Genomic DNA, 14187 nt, shown 5'->3' on the forward strand with positions numbered 1-14187 from the left:
GGGGTTAGATCACCAAATGATTCCCGGGCGCGTCACTGCTGCCCTCGGGGATGGGTTAAATGCAGAGACAAATTTCACCACACCCACTTGGTGTGTGACAATCATTGGGTTTTTACCTTTTTTTTTTTTTTTTTTTTTTTAAAGCAAAAGCATACTTTGATGTGAACGGAATGAATGTCTCATTGTTAATAGAATCTGCTGCTATAGCAAACCCACAAATCCGGTTGTACCAGTGTGGTACCAAATTTTCATCAAACTAATTCGGTTTTCTTGGAAAATGACAAGTGTCGTGTCCTTTAAATTGCTGTTCTGAGTGGTCCAACATGTTGGGTTTGCAGCTTCGTAGTCAATTTTCTCTCTGACACGACACGACACGATGGTGGCGTTTGGTATTCACTTCTTTATTGTTCCTCGCTCACTCTCATCTCAACACTTGTGTTTCTTGGCGCGCTTCCTTATATTCACTTCCTACTTCTCGTTGCTGCAAACAAGGTAAAAGCCAACGTAAAGTGTCCACAGTACATAAAAGAGAAAAACGTCACTGCAGTCCACACAGAATACGGCATAAGACACCTAACAAACAACTCACTGACATAAATAATAATACTATGAGAGCACAAATAACTCAACACCCCGTGTGAACTCGCGGTTTGTGTATTCGAGTGCAGTATAAACCTTTCACCACTAGATAACAGAATTGGGGATCCAACAATGAGACTTTAATACGAGGTAATGTGAAAGTGAACCTGATACACTAATATAATAGTAGGGGCTAGGTTTTAGTAAATCAGTTTCCCGAAGGCATACGTTTAATTTTCTAGAAGCTTACGTACGTACAGGTAGTTAATATATTTAAATGTATACATTTATACGTATATACCTACAGCTGTAGGTCCTACACATACTTACACACACAAATTAAGATTTAGATACACAGTATACTGGTTGCTTTTGTTCGTTTTTCACACAAAGTACATATTCCAATCCAACACAAAACTAATCAGAGGCAGAGCTGATGTAGGTATGCAATTGCAGGGAGCTCACGCTGTTCGCGCAGCTTCAGTACAAGTTACGTTGTTACTAAGTTATTTTGAATACCTAAATTAACCCTGTAAAACCCACCGTGGCAGATTTGCAAAAAAAAATTTAAACTATTAAAAATATGTTTTTCTTTTTTTTCTACCAAACCTTTCTCATCACCACTTATCAAAAATGTCTAGTTATGTCTTCTTTATTGATTTGGTGTGTAGGTATAATTATATGCTTAAAATGTTTCTTTTATTTTTTTGATATGTGAATATACTTGTCTGCTTATGCACTTTATTCAATGAGGTTTGAGCATATCTGTTTTTGTAGCTAGGCAGGACTTTTTGTATTTCGACCTCATTCCTTCACTGTTTTGCTGACTATCCAGAATTCCAACTTTCTTATGGCCCCTCACCCCTTCAAGCTCAAATATGCATCCGACAAATCAGTCGCAATTGATGTGTAATTAAATTCTGTCGTTTTGATAAAGGACAATTAAGTTTAGCAATTCAGCCTTCTGTTGCCCGAATCCAAATTTTCACTGGTCCAATTATAAAATTTCATTATTTCAATTACATTAATTATGTCTTCAAAATGCTAAGTTACATATAAAAAATTATGATTCAAATGATTAAATTTCTATTGATCAATGTCCACTTTGCAACGTTTCTGAACACGCATGACTTGTTATTATTAGTGCATCTTCACTGTCAATATCGATGTATATTTTTATGCCGTTTCAGTGTCAATAAGCAGCCTTATTATTCCCTCTTTTATCAAAACTCCTCAGTTATGTCTGCCCCAGCACCCAAACACACTTCCATCCCTTTTGTCCCATACTCCACCAACTTTGTAATGTTTCAGCAGTCTTTAGCAATGTGTCCAGTTTGACTTCATGTGCCTCGTGCAAGTCTTTAGCAGCCTCTCCTCTTAGATTCTCATGATGATGACTCAGGGCTGGGTCGTCCGCCATTCTCAAATGCGTCCATCTTGTCTTTGTTCTTTCAGTCCATTTTCTTTTTGATCTGCAACTGTGTGTATTCCACCAACTGTGGTTCTTGTCCTGTGAAGAGCTGTGCTTGCCCCCTTCAAGCATGATAATAGTTCCTGTTGTTCTCCCAAAGGTCAAAGGTGTCTCATGACCAGGGACAGTCCTCTGTTGATTTTTGAAGCAGCCAGTAGAGTACAAGGACTCAGTTCAGGACTTGTGTCACGCGCTAGGGCAGAACACACTGGGACTCAAATTTCACAAAACTATCTTCGTGTTATCAGTCTTCCTGTGTAGTATTTGTTCCTTACACCCCAAATCTTCCCCTTAACATATTGTATCCTATCAGTTGCGCACACTCATCATCTTACTATCAAGCCGCCCCTATCAAATGCTTTTTTTTTTTTTTTTTTGAGTAATCCATCCACCCTACCCATTAACACGGCTAAAATCCTCGTTTCAGTGTTTATCATCAAATAAAGTTCCGAAATCCTTTGTAATAAACTGTAATGTAATTTAACAATCTACCAACATGGTTGTATATGCGGTGAATGTTATTGTTCAATCTATAGGTCATACAGCGCCTGTGTTCCAACTTTGACACTCCTCCTTGGTTTACCATCTCATAAATTATTGTTGTCAGTAGCGCTAAATGATAGTGCTTGAAAGTGAATGTCTTATCGCCCAATTTAAAACACATGCCACATTTGAGCTAGTATTTATTCATTTATTTATTTATTTCCCATCCTCATGTTAGCTGGCATGTGTCAGAATTAAAATGTAATTTTGCTTTTAATTTTAAGTCTTTCAAAATTGCTATATCCTTACTGCACCGAGATAAACTGTCAAATATATCTTTAAAAACAAACAAAAACAATCTATGCTCCTGCACAGACTCTTAAAAGTGGCACCCAAATGCCAGATTACAAATCAAACCTCCTCCTTCACTCTCACATTTTTGATAAAACAGTCTACTTATCTAGAAACTGTCATCACATACGAAATAATGGCCTGCAAATTAAATATAATGTCGTTGCTCTGGTCCCTCAAAACATGTAACTAGGATTTGGACAATTATTAACCCCCATCAATTGATCAATTTTCTCCTCACTAAATTCCTAGCCTGTTAATCTATCTGCATAAAGAAGACAATGCAGGGGATAAGAGAAGAACAAGGAACACCTTAACAATAAACACAAGGAAAACCTAACACTAAACAAAATAAACCCAAACCACAATCAAAACCAAATAAACTAGGACCATGACATATGTAGACCAACACAGCACTCCAAATATTTCCCTATTAAAATTTAAGCCTTTTTGTGTAGAGCACCATTGATTTCTAATCATTGACTTAATTTTATCCTTAATTTAATCCTAATCACGAATGCCCACTACTTAATACTTTACTTAGTGTTCTTTTAATAAAAAGTGCCCCCTTGCAATGTCATTTTTACTTGTTGTTTATTTACTCTAAGTGATTCAAATCTTTGACTTATCCTTACATGTGTCCTTGTATAGTCTTATGTCATAACCAATCAATAATTCCTCCTAAATTTAAAATCTGCAATCATAATTTAATTTTATCCAATTCGACAATGTATGTTCTCTCTTACTCTCACATTTTTATGAGGGCTGGGCACTCTCCTCGTTGGACGAGTTTCTGCCCACAACCCTCAGATTATTCTATCATTTCTAATTTTTACATTTAACAATGCAAATCTGATAAACCATTGTCTAGCACACCGTTTCCGTGCACCAATTTAACGCAATTCCATCCTTTATAACGAACTGATACACAAAGACAAACATGCACATAAACAAACACACGGGCCCACAACATAGACATGACAATCTTCCCAGCTGATAACAAGGGTGGGGGGGCAACTGAAGTGCGGAGAGCCTCGCCACCACCACGTCGCACAATGTAACCCCCCACCTCTGTCCAAAATATGCATTTGTGCCCACCTGACCGTTTGGCCCAAACTTTAGAGCCGCACCCTTTCGAAAACAAAAATGGTTACAGTTTAACCCCACCACACAATGGGATATACCGTATTTGCCGGTGTACAGGTCGACTCGGTGTATAAGTCGACCCCCTAAAATTCGACGGAAATTTACGATTTTATGATATATCCTTTGTATAAGTCGAGCTCAATTGTTGCATTATATTAAACTTCAAAATTCAATATGCGAAATTTATTGACGAAATGTGTTCAAATTCCGGGAGGCCGTGCGCATGCGGCTGTTTATAAGCACCGCGGAGGAGAGCGCGGCCGGCGAGCTCGCGCACGCCGCCCGGCACCAACGGGAGGCCGGAAATAGCTCCAAGCCGAGCGGATCGGCACTTTATAAGCACCGCGGAGGAGATCGCGGCGCCTCATTGGACTTCCAGCGGCCGGCGAGCTCACGCACCGGCCCGGCACATCCGGGAGGCCGTGCGCACGAGCCAAGTGGCCGAAAATAGCCCCCGCCAAGCGGATCGGCTGTTTATAAGCACCGCGGAGGTGGTCGCGGCGCCTCATTCGACTTCCAGCGGCCGGCGAGCTCGCGCACCCGCCCGGCACATCCGGGAGGCCGTGCGCACGAGCCAAGTGGCCGAAAATAGCCCCCGAGGAGCGGATCGGCTGTTTATAAGCACCGCGGAGGTGGTCGCGGCGCCTCATTCGACTTCCAGCGGCCGGCGAGCTCGCGCACCCGCCCGGCACATCCGGGAGGCCGTGCGCACGAGCCAAGTGGCCGAAAATAGCCCCCGCCGAGCGGATCGGCTGTTTATAAGCACCGCGGAGGTGGTCGCGGCGCCTCATTCGACTTCCAGCGGGCCGCGCACTCGCGCACGCCGCCCGGTTCAAATTTTCTAAGTGCAACGCACAATGAGATGCATGAGAAACGGCCTTGGTTACCATCACATTTGAAGCGATGAATACGAAGTTAAATTTTATGACTCGGTGTATAAGTCGAGGTCGATTTTTTTCGGTCGGTTTTGGATCGAAAAAGGTCGACCAATACACCGGCAAATACGGTAACCTTCATGCTAATTAAATATACATTCTTTATCAAATTCTTGTTAAGCCATTTTTCTGACTCAAAAATCAAAATAAAATCAACAATTTTATACAAATCAACTTATTGTTCTTCATGAACCACAAATCATCACTTCCATCCCATGAACAGCACCACAACTAATCACTCACTTCTTCAGCTGCGCCGCTGTCCCATCTGACAGCCAAGCCTGCTTTCCACACAATATCATCATAGACACACTTCAACAATTATGTAGCGACCTGGTTAACCCAGTTACCCTTCGCCCTAGACAACAATATAAGTCTCTATGGTCGCACTATTGAGGTCGCCAGGCATCCGTCCTGCTATATCAGCGATTCCTTCACAATTTTTGTTTTCTTTTTTTTTTTTTTTTTTTCACGAGTCCCCGACTCGTATTGGTGGCCTGGCCGATCCAATCGACCCCGACTTTAGGCGACAGTATAAGTTCCTAAGTGTCTACTATTGAGGCCACTCAGGTGCCCATATGCTAGTCACTGGCATCCCACAAGTTCCAGCGGTGTGAGTGCCCTTTGCTGATCAGACAAAGTCCTCACCACCTTTCTCTTAATTCACCACGACTCGGACATCCCAGATGTCCCTCGCCTTAGACAGCCCTAAAATGTTCGAAGGTCACACTATTGGAGTCGCTCGGCATCCGTCCTGCTATATCAGCGACGCCTTCACCTGTTTTTGTATTTTTAATTTTTCCACAAATCATTTTTACCAAGTTCCACACAAACACACACTTCTATACAACCACCATACCTGAACACAGAGCTGAAATTATTAATTTTTGCATTCCGCTTTCACTCCACAACATCGGTGCACTGGGAGAGAGAAAAAAGGTTCCCCCTTACCTTTTGTGCCGATCGGACTGCAATATTGTTGAGCAAGAGCGGAGAAGGAAGAATCCTTTGTGGAGCATGCACTTTCGCTTCTGAAGAAATCACGTCACGTCAATATATATATATATATATATATATATATATATATATATATATATATATATATATAAAAAACTTTTCCTCACTCCCCGTGGGTGGTCTCTTTTTTCCCTTCAAGCTCGGGTCCTCTACCAGAGGCCTGGGAGCTTGAGGGTTCTACGCAGTATCTTTGCTGTTCCTAGTACTGCACTTTTCTGGACTGAGATGTCAGATGTTTTTCCTGGGATCTGTTTCAGCCACTCCTCCAGTTTGGGGGTTACTGCCCCTAGTGCTCCAATGACCACAGGTACCACTGAAGTCTTAACTCTCCAGGTCTTCTCCAGCTCTTCTCTGAGCCCTTGATATTTCTCAAGTTTCTCATGTTCCTTTTTCCTAATGTTACCATCATTTGGGATGGCTATGTCAACCACAACGGCTTTCCTCTGCTCTTTGTCCACCACCACAATGTCCGGTTGGTTCGCCATTACCATTCTGTCTGTCTGGATCTGGAAGTCCCAGAGGATCTTGGCTTGGTCATTCTCTACCACCTTTGGAGGTGTTTCCCACTTGGATCTTGGGACTTCCAGTCCATACTCTGCACAGATGTTCCTGTACACGATTCCAGCTACTTGGTTATGGCGCTCCATGTATGCTTTACCTGCCAGCATCTTACACCCTGCAGTTATGTGCTGGATTGTCTCAGGACCTTCTTTGCACAATCTACACCTGGGGTCTTGTCTGGTGTGGTAGATTTGGGCCTCTATTGCTCTGGTGCTCAAGGCCTGTTCTTGTGCAGCCAGGATCAGTGCCTCTGTGCTGTCCTTCAGACCAGCTCTTTCTAGCCATTGGTAGGATTTCTGGATATCAGCTACTTCAGCTATGTTTCGGTGGTACATCCCATGTAGGGGCTTGTCCTCCCATGATGGTCCCTCCAGCACCTCATCTTCCTTTGATGCCCATTGTCTGAGACATTCACTGAGCACGTGATCCGTTGGGGCCTTATCCCTGATGTACTTATGGATCTTGGATGTTTCATCTTGGATAGTGGCTCTCACGCTCGCTAGTCCTCGGCCTCCTTCTTTACGGCTAGTGTACAGTCTCAGGGTGCTGGACTTGGGATGGAACCCTCCATGCATGGTTAGGAGCTTCCGTGTCTTGATATCTGTGGTCTGTATATCTTCCTTTGGCCACCGTATGATTCCTGCAGGGTATCTGATTACTGGTAGGGCGTAGCTGTAAATGGCTAGGGACTTGTTCTTGCCATTGAGCTGACTTCTTAGGACTTGCCTTACTCGATGGAGGTATTTGGCTGTGGCTGCTTTCCTTGTTTCCTCGTCAAGGTTGCCATTTGCCTGTGGAATTCCAAGGTATTTGTAGCTGTCCTCAATGTCTGCTATTGTTCCTTCTGGGAGTGAGACCCCCTCTGTGTGGATTACCTTTCCTCTTTTAGTCACCATGCGGCCACATTTCTCAAGTCCGAATGACATTCCGATGTCAGAGCTGTAGATCCTGGTAGTGTGGATCAGGGAGTCAATGTCCCGCTCGTTCTTAGCGTACAGCTTTATGTCATCCATGTAGAGGAGGTGGCTGATGGTGGCCCCATTCCTGAATTGGTATCCATAGCCCGTCTTGTTGATTATTTGGCTGAGGGGGTTCAGTCCTATACAGAACAGCATTGGGTACAGAGCGTCTCCTTGGCATATACCACATTTGATGGTCACGTGTGTAAGTGGCTTGCCATTGGCTTCAAGTGTGGTTTTCCACTGTTTCATCGAGTTGGCGATGAAGGTTCTCAGAGTCCCATTGATGTTGTACAGCCTCAAGCATTCAGTGATCCAAGTATGTGGCATTGAGTCATATGCTTTCTTGTAATCAATCCAGGCAGTGCTCAGGTTGGTACGTCTAGTTCTGCAGTCTTGGGTGACTGTTCTATCCACCAGGAGTTGATGTTTTGCTCCTCTGGTATTTTTACCAATCCCTTTCTGAGCAGTGCTCATGTATTGATCCATGTGCCTGCTGATCTTATCTGATATTATGCCCGACATCAGCTTCCATGTTGTGGAGAGGCAGGTGATTGGCCGGTAGTTGGATGGGACTGTACCCTTTGATGGATCCTTCTGGATCAGGATCGTACGCCCTTGGGTTAGCCATTCAGGGTGAGTCCCATCCCTTAGCAGCTGGTTCATTTGTGCTGCCAGGCGCTCATGGAGAGTTGTAAGTTTCTTGAGCCAGTAGTTGTGGATCATGTCAGGGCCTGGTGCTGTCCAGTTTTTCATTCCTGAGACTCTTCTCTGGATGTCTGCCACTGTGATGGTTACTGGGTTCTGTTCAGGGAGCTTGCTGTGGTCCTTTCTCAGAGCCACCAGCCACTGTGCATCCTTCTTATGTGATGCCTCCCGCTCCCATATATCCGTCCACTACTGTTCAGTTTCCAGCCTTGGTGGGTCTGCTCTGCTATTATTCCCCTGTACACTTTCGCTGGTTGTGTTGTGAACAACCTGTTTATTCGTCTGGCTTCATTCTCTCTTGTGTACCTCTTTAGGCGGCTGGCCAAGGCTTGGAGTCTTTGTTTGGCAGTTTCGAGTGCTTCAGGTATGGGCATCTGGCTGTATTTCTTGGGAACTTGCTTTTTCATTGCACCTTTCTGGGCCTCTGTCATTTGGCTCACTTCTCTCCGTGCTATCTTGATTTTGGCCTCCACCCTTCTCTTCCATGGTGGGCACTGTTGTGGTCGCATATGGTCATTCTTCTTGTAGCCAAGCATTTCTAGGATCACTGCTGCTGAGGTGTATATCAGCTCATTGGTTTCAGTGATGGTAGTCGTAGGAATTGTTGTCAATGCTGCATTCACATCTTCTAGGAGACTTTCTGAGGGTACTTCACTTAGCCTCTGCAGTGTGCTTGTTCTTCAGGTCAGTTGCTGACTCGTTCAGCTTGATTGTGCTTATTGGGGTTTCGTCCCCAACCTCTGGACTTTTACATGGATGTAACTCGTCTCTGACCTGGTGCTCTGGTTGGCCTTCGCTATGGCATTTGTGTTGTATCTCATCAATCTCGAGGTGTGATAGCAGGTGCCGTTTATGGATATTGGAACATTGAGCTACTAGTTGCTTGGCCGATAGTGTTGACTGTGGGTATTGAAGTTGCCATTGTTCCCGCATTCTCCGCATGTAACCCCTCTCGCTCGGGTTGCTGGAGTAGTGGCATTCCAACAGATCCTTATTCTCGCATCTCGCCCATTTGTGTCTTGTTCCAGTAGCCCATTTTTCATCAGGGTGCTCTGGTTCCCCAGCACCTGACGCAGACCTTGTTTGTCCGGGCGACGTCTGAGCCGGCATGTCTTTCGTTTCTTGTACTCTCATTATCTCTGAGGTAGGCAGTATCGTTAAGGGTCTTGCCTAAGGACCCACACTGACTGTTGGTAAGGTAATCGCTCATTGCTCATTTTGTGCCCCTGCCGGGAATCGAACCCGGGTCTTCCGTTTGTAAGTCATGTCACTTACTGATTGAGCTAGTCAGCCGTGTATGTATATATATATATATATATATATATATATATATATATATATATATATATATATATATATATATATATATATATATAAAACATTTATATAAACATTTATATAAATAAACAATACACTTGTAATAAATATATAAATACGATTAAAGACAATGATGCGACTGGGATAAAAACAAATACGAAGCGCATAAAAATAAAACTCACCATTACTTCCGTAGCTTTGTTTTGGTTGCTGTAACCGCAGAAAATCCCGCTTCACAAAGATACGATGTTGGAAGGGAAGCAGGGTTTTCATTGCTTTTGTAGCGATCTCGGGATATTCTGCCCTGATTTTAATCCAGTTTTCTTATTCTTGGAAATGTCTTTTTTAGGGCCTAGGGGCCTTCAAGGACAGCAAGGACGCACGTAGCCTTTGGCGGGGCATTCAGACCATCACGGACTACAAGCCCGCGCCGAGGAGCTGTGAGGGCGACGTCCGTCTGCTGAACGATCTGAACCGCTTCTTTGCTCGCTTCGACGCCCAGAACAGCACTTGCCCGCTGAAGACCACTCCCCCCCCACACGAGCAGCCCCTGCGCCTCTCTGCCGACGGTGTGAGAAGGGCGCTTGCCGCTATTGACACCCGTAAGGCGGCGAGCCCTGACAACATCCCGGGTCGAGCGCTGAAGGACTGCGCTGGGGAGCTGTCGGGTCTCTTCACGGACATCTTTAACGTTTCCCTGCAGCAGGCCATCGTCCCCTCGTGTTTCAAGGCTGCCACCATCGTTCCTGTGCCGAAGAAACCTGCACCGTCCTGCTTCAATGAATACCGCCCCGTGGCACTGACGCCCATCATCATGAAGTGCTTTGAGCGGCTTGTCTTGGAGCACATCAAATCCGTTCTCCCCCCCACCATTGACCCTTTCCAGTTTGCGTACCGTGCCAAGCGGTCCTCTGAGGATGCCATCTGCTCCGCCCTCCACTCGGCCCTCACCCACCTGGAGAGAAAGGACTCATATGTGAGATTGCTGTTTGTGGACTTCAGCTCTGCCTTCAACACCATTGTGCCGCAGCGACTCATCTGCAAACTCGACGAGCTGGGCCTCAGTACCTCCCTCTGCAACTGGCTACTGGACTTCCTCTGTTAGAAGCCTCAGGTGGTGCGTGTTGGCGACAAAATCTCCGCCAGCATCACGCTGAGCACGGGGGCCCCCCAGGGCTGCGTGCTCAGTCCATTGCTCTTTACCCTGCTGACGCATGACTGCACTGCGACTTACAGCGACAACCGCATAGTGAAGTTTGCTGATGACACGACTCTGGTGGGTCTCATCACGAAGGGCGACGAGACTCGGTACAGGTCAGAGGTTGACCTTCTGACCACGTGGTGCAGGAACAACAACCTCCTGCTGAACGTCAATAAGACCAAGGAAATCGTTGTCGACTTCCGGAAGGGTCACACAAAACACCTGCCGCTGATCATCGACGGTGCTGTGGTGGAGAGGGTGAGCTGCACCAAGTTCCTGGGGGTGCACATCAGTGAGGACCTCTCCTGGTCCGAAAACACCTCGTCGCTGGCAAAGAAAGCTCAGCACCGCCTGTACTTCCTGCGGAAGCTCAGGCGTGCATGTGCTCCTCAGGCAGTCCTGTCTACATTCTACCGTGGCACCACTGAGAGCGTCCTCACCAGTTGCATCGCTGTCTGGGGTGGTAACTGCACTGAACAGAACTTGAAGGCCCTGCAGCGCATAGTGAATACGGCTGGTAAGATTATTGGTGCTTCGCTCCCCTCCCTGAAGGACATTTACACCTCCCATCTCGCCCGCAAGGCAACCTCGATTGCGAGAGATGTGAGTCACCCGGCTCACTCTTTGCTTGACCTTCTGCCCTCTGGGAAGAGGTACAGGAGCCTGCGCTCCCGCACCACCAGACTCGCCAACAGCTTCTTTCTCCAGGCTGTTAGGACCCTGAACTCGCTACCCCCTTCTGCGTAGCGTGCGGCACTGTTGCGCTATTTTTCTGGAATGTCTGCTGTATTTATTTATTTATTTATTTATTTGTTGTGTTATTTATTCATTATTTATTCAGCACACTTTTGTTAAACTTGTTTACTTGTTTGTCTGTTGTCTTGTCACCGTGGGATAGGGGGGAACGAAATTTCGGTTTCTTTGTGTGTCTTTGGCATGTGGAGAAATTGACAATAAAGCTGACTTTGACTTTGACTTTAAGGTGTGGCGAATAAATACAATAAAGTAAAATGATACAACTGGCACAAAAACGACTTCAATGCAACTTTACTAGCGTAACATTGTGCAAACAAGTAATATCCACCGTGCCCTGAACACTGTTTGACTCTGGTCGCTATGGTAACATTTAAACATGAATGAACAAATAAGATTCAGATACAACACAAAAACAAATCTATAGCGAATGAAATGGAAAAATGCCCGCCGCATATTATGCAAAGTGGGCTCGGTGCGTGAGCGTCACCTGTTGCAATAAAGTAGGACTCCTGGTATAGTCTGTTGAATGCGGGTTTGTTTTTCTTGGGAGTCGTCGGCTCTTGTTCTGTCTCATCACTGGGCCTTTTCCCCTTCCCCTTTTTTTATTCATTTTGCTTGCTTGTGGGTGACAAACTAGCGTTCACGTGACCGAGATGTAGAAGAGAATCCGGTCGATTTTCAAAATAAAAGATTATTCCGGAAATAATGCAATTATTTTTTCTTTCTTGTGTGGACCGGTACCAGTCCATGGACCAGGGGTTGGGGACCCCTGCCCTACAGGATACACCAACACAGTGCTACAAGTGTGATGTCCGTCTTTGCTTCAAACACGACAGGAACTGTTTCTGAGATTATCACTGCTACTGAAGGAAGACGGCTCGGTGGGGCACTGGGTAGCACGTCCGCCTCACAGTTAGGAGGGTGCGGGTTCGATTCTACCTCCGGCCCTCCCTGTGTGGAGTTTGCATGTTCTCCCCGGGCCCGCGTGGGTTTTCTCCGGGCACTCCGGTTTCCTCCCACATTCCAAAAAACATGCTTGGTAGGCTGATTGAAGACTCCAACTTGTCCCTAGGTGTGAGTGCGATTGGTTGTCTGTCTCTGTGTGCCCTGCGATTGGCTGGTAACCAGTTCAGGGTGTCCCCCGCCTACTGCCCGATGACGGCTGGGATAGGCTCCAGCACGCCCGCGACCCCCGTGGGGACTAAGCGGTTCAGAAAATGGATGGATGGATGGATGAAGGAAGAAGATGAAGTGGCTTGATATGTTAAGTAGTGTGAGCCTTGGTTCTGCATGCACCTAGTATACTGAGCGTGACTTACAAGGTAGTGTATCTAGCCTGCTTGCATTGCACATATAATCCTGTTTTTATTTTGCTTTATAAAAAATAAAAACAAAAAATATGATAAATGTCACTATTCAGGTTACATACTGTGTAAATGAACTTAGCTGTCTAACATAGGATCAAATAAGTTTACCTTGACTAGACAAAGAGTAGGACCACAGGAAATTCTGCTACCCATCCCACCCAACTTTGTAACGTTACAACGTGTCCATAAAACCCTACCAAAACATGACAAGTTTGCAAACACTACATTATGGTGCCCAATGGGGTCTAACACTATACTATTTTTTTTACATGTTTTACTACGTCTGGGTCTTACAGGGTTAACGTAGTAAAAGATATAAATAAATGTCTAAAATCTTGCAATTTATACTTTGCCATTCATGGTCTGGATCTCCACTGGGGCTCCCATTCTCGAGTGGCATCATACTGAAGCCATTCGGTGAAGTTGCGGTCCTTTTTTCATGGAACATTCCGACTTCCCACTTTCCACGAATGCAGCGGAAACACCAGTAGTATTTTGTCTTTATTACTTTATTATTGTTACAGTTAAATGCATACACACTGCTATCATAAACTGTTCACCATGTTGTTAAGTCGGAGCACGTTTTTGGTTGCCATCTTTTACACACAAAAAGCTAACTCTGTTTGCCGATCTTAGTTATCGGCATGGGTTTATTAATCTTAGCGACATTAGGAAATCAAACAGAAATGCACATTATGTCAACAGTTCAAAATATAAAGGACAGTGACGAATATTACAAAAACAAGAGTAAATGCTGTAAGTACGTATCGGTCGAACATTTGATTTTACGTATTTTCTTGTGGTTAGATCAGAATCGCTTCTATACTCATTGCCCGTCGTGGAGTTTGGAAAGAAACCAAACACACTACGAACTAGTATATCTGATCAATTCATCACCTCTGACCACAACTTACAAGCGTGGAGGCCCTGAAGGTCGAACTCGAGCTTGATGCCCATTGCCACTGAGGCTAAGCAAGCTGATTTCATATCACTTCCAGTCATAGTCGGGCCACAACTACGACCAGATCAAATAAGATCAGTGTGTAGGTTTTGGACAAAAATCACACGCATTCCGCATTCACACGCAAACCCACTCGCACGCAACACAAACAGACACAAACAATCACGCACCACGCATTCCCTCATGCAACTCGGTCGACGACTACCGGTTCCGGGAGGAATGCAAAAGCTCGCGTTGCATCATGGTAAACCGCCCATCTATCGCTCTCTCTCTCTCTCGCTCTCTCTCTCTCTCTGTCTCTCTGTCTCTCTCTCTCTCTCTCTCTCTCTGTCTCTCTCTCTCTCTCTGTCTCTCTCTCGCTCTCTCTCTCTCTCT

General features: G+C 45.2%; 1 protein-coding gene and 1 non-coding gene across 2 annotated transcripts; one reads left to right on the top strand and one right to left on the bottom strand.

The window, feature by feature from the left end:
* The first annotated feature begins 16 nt into the window (after positions 1-16).
* Positions 17-11703, top strand: LOC148401367 (uncharacterized). The gene is made up of 3 exons (XM_088369125.1): positions 17-54; positions 339-492; positions 9877-11703. The coding sequence occupies exons 1-3, from the start codon at positions 17-19 to the stop codon at positions 10630-10632; spliced, it is 948 nt and encodes a 315-aa protein (XP_088225251.1). The 3' UTR covers positions 10633-11703.
* A 1951-nt stretch (positions 11704-13654) lies between these two features.
* On the bottom strand, positions 13655-14092 carry LOC148401368 (small Cajal body-specific RNA 2). Its single transcript, XR_015857334.1, has one exon.
* Between the last annotated feature and the right edge of the window lie 95 nt (positions 14093-14187).

This window comes from Syngnathus floridae, chromosome 2 (genome assembly GCF_059516105.1).
Source record: "Syngnathus floridae isolate MCC-2025c chromosome 2, RoL_Sflo_1.0, whole genome shotgun sequence".
Lineage (NCBI taxonomy): Eukaryota > Metazoa > Chordata > Actinopteri > Syngnathiformes > Syngnathidae > Syngnathus > Syngnathus floridae.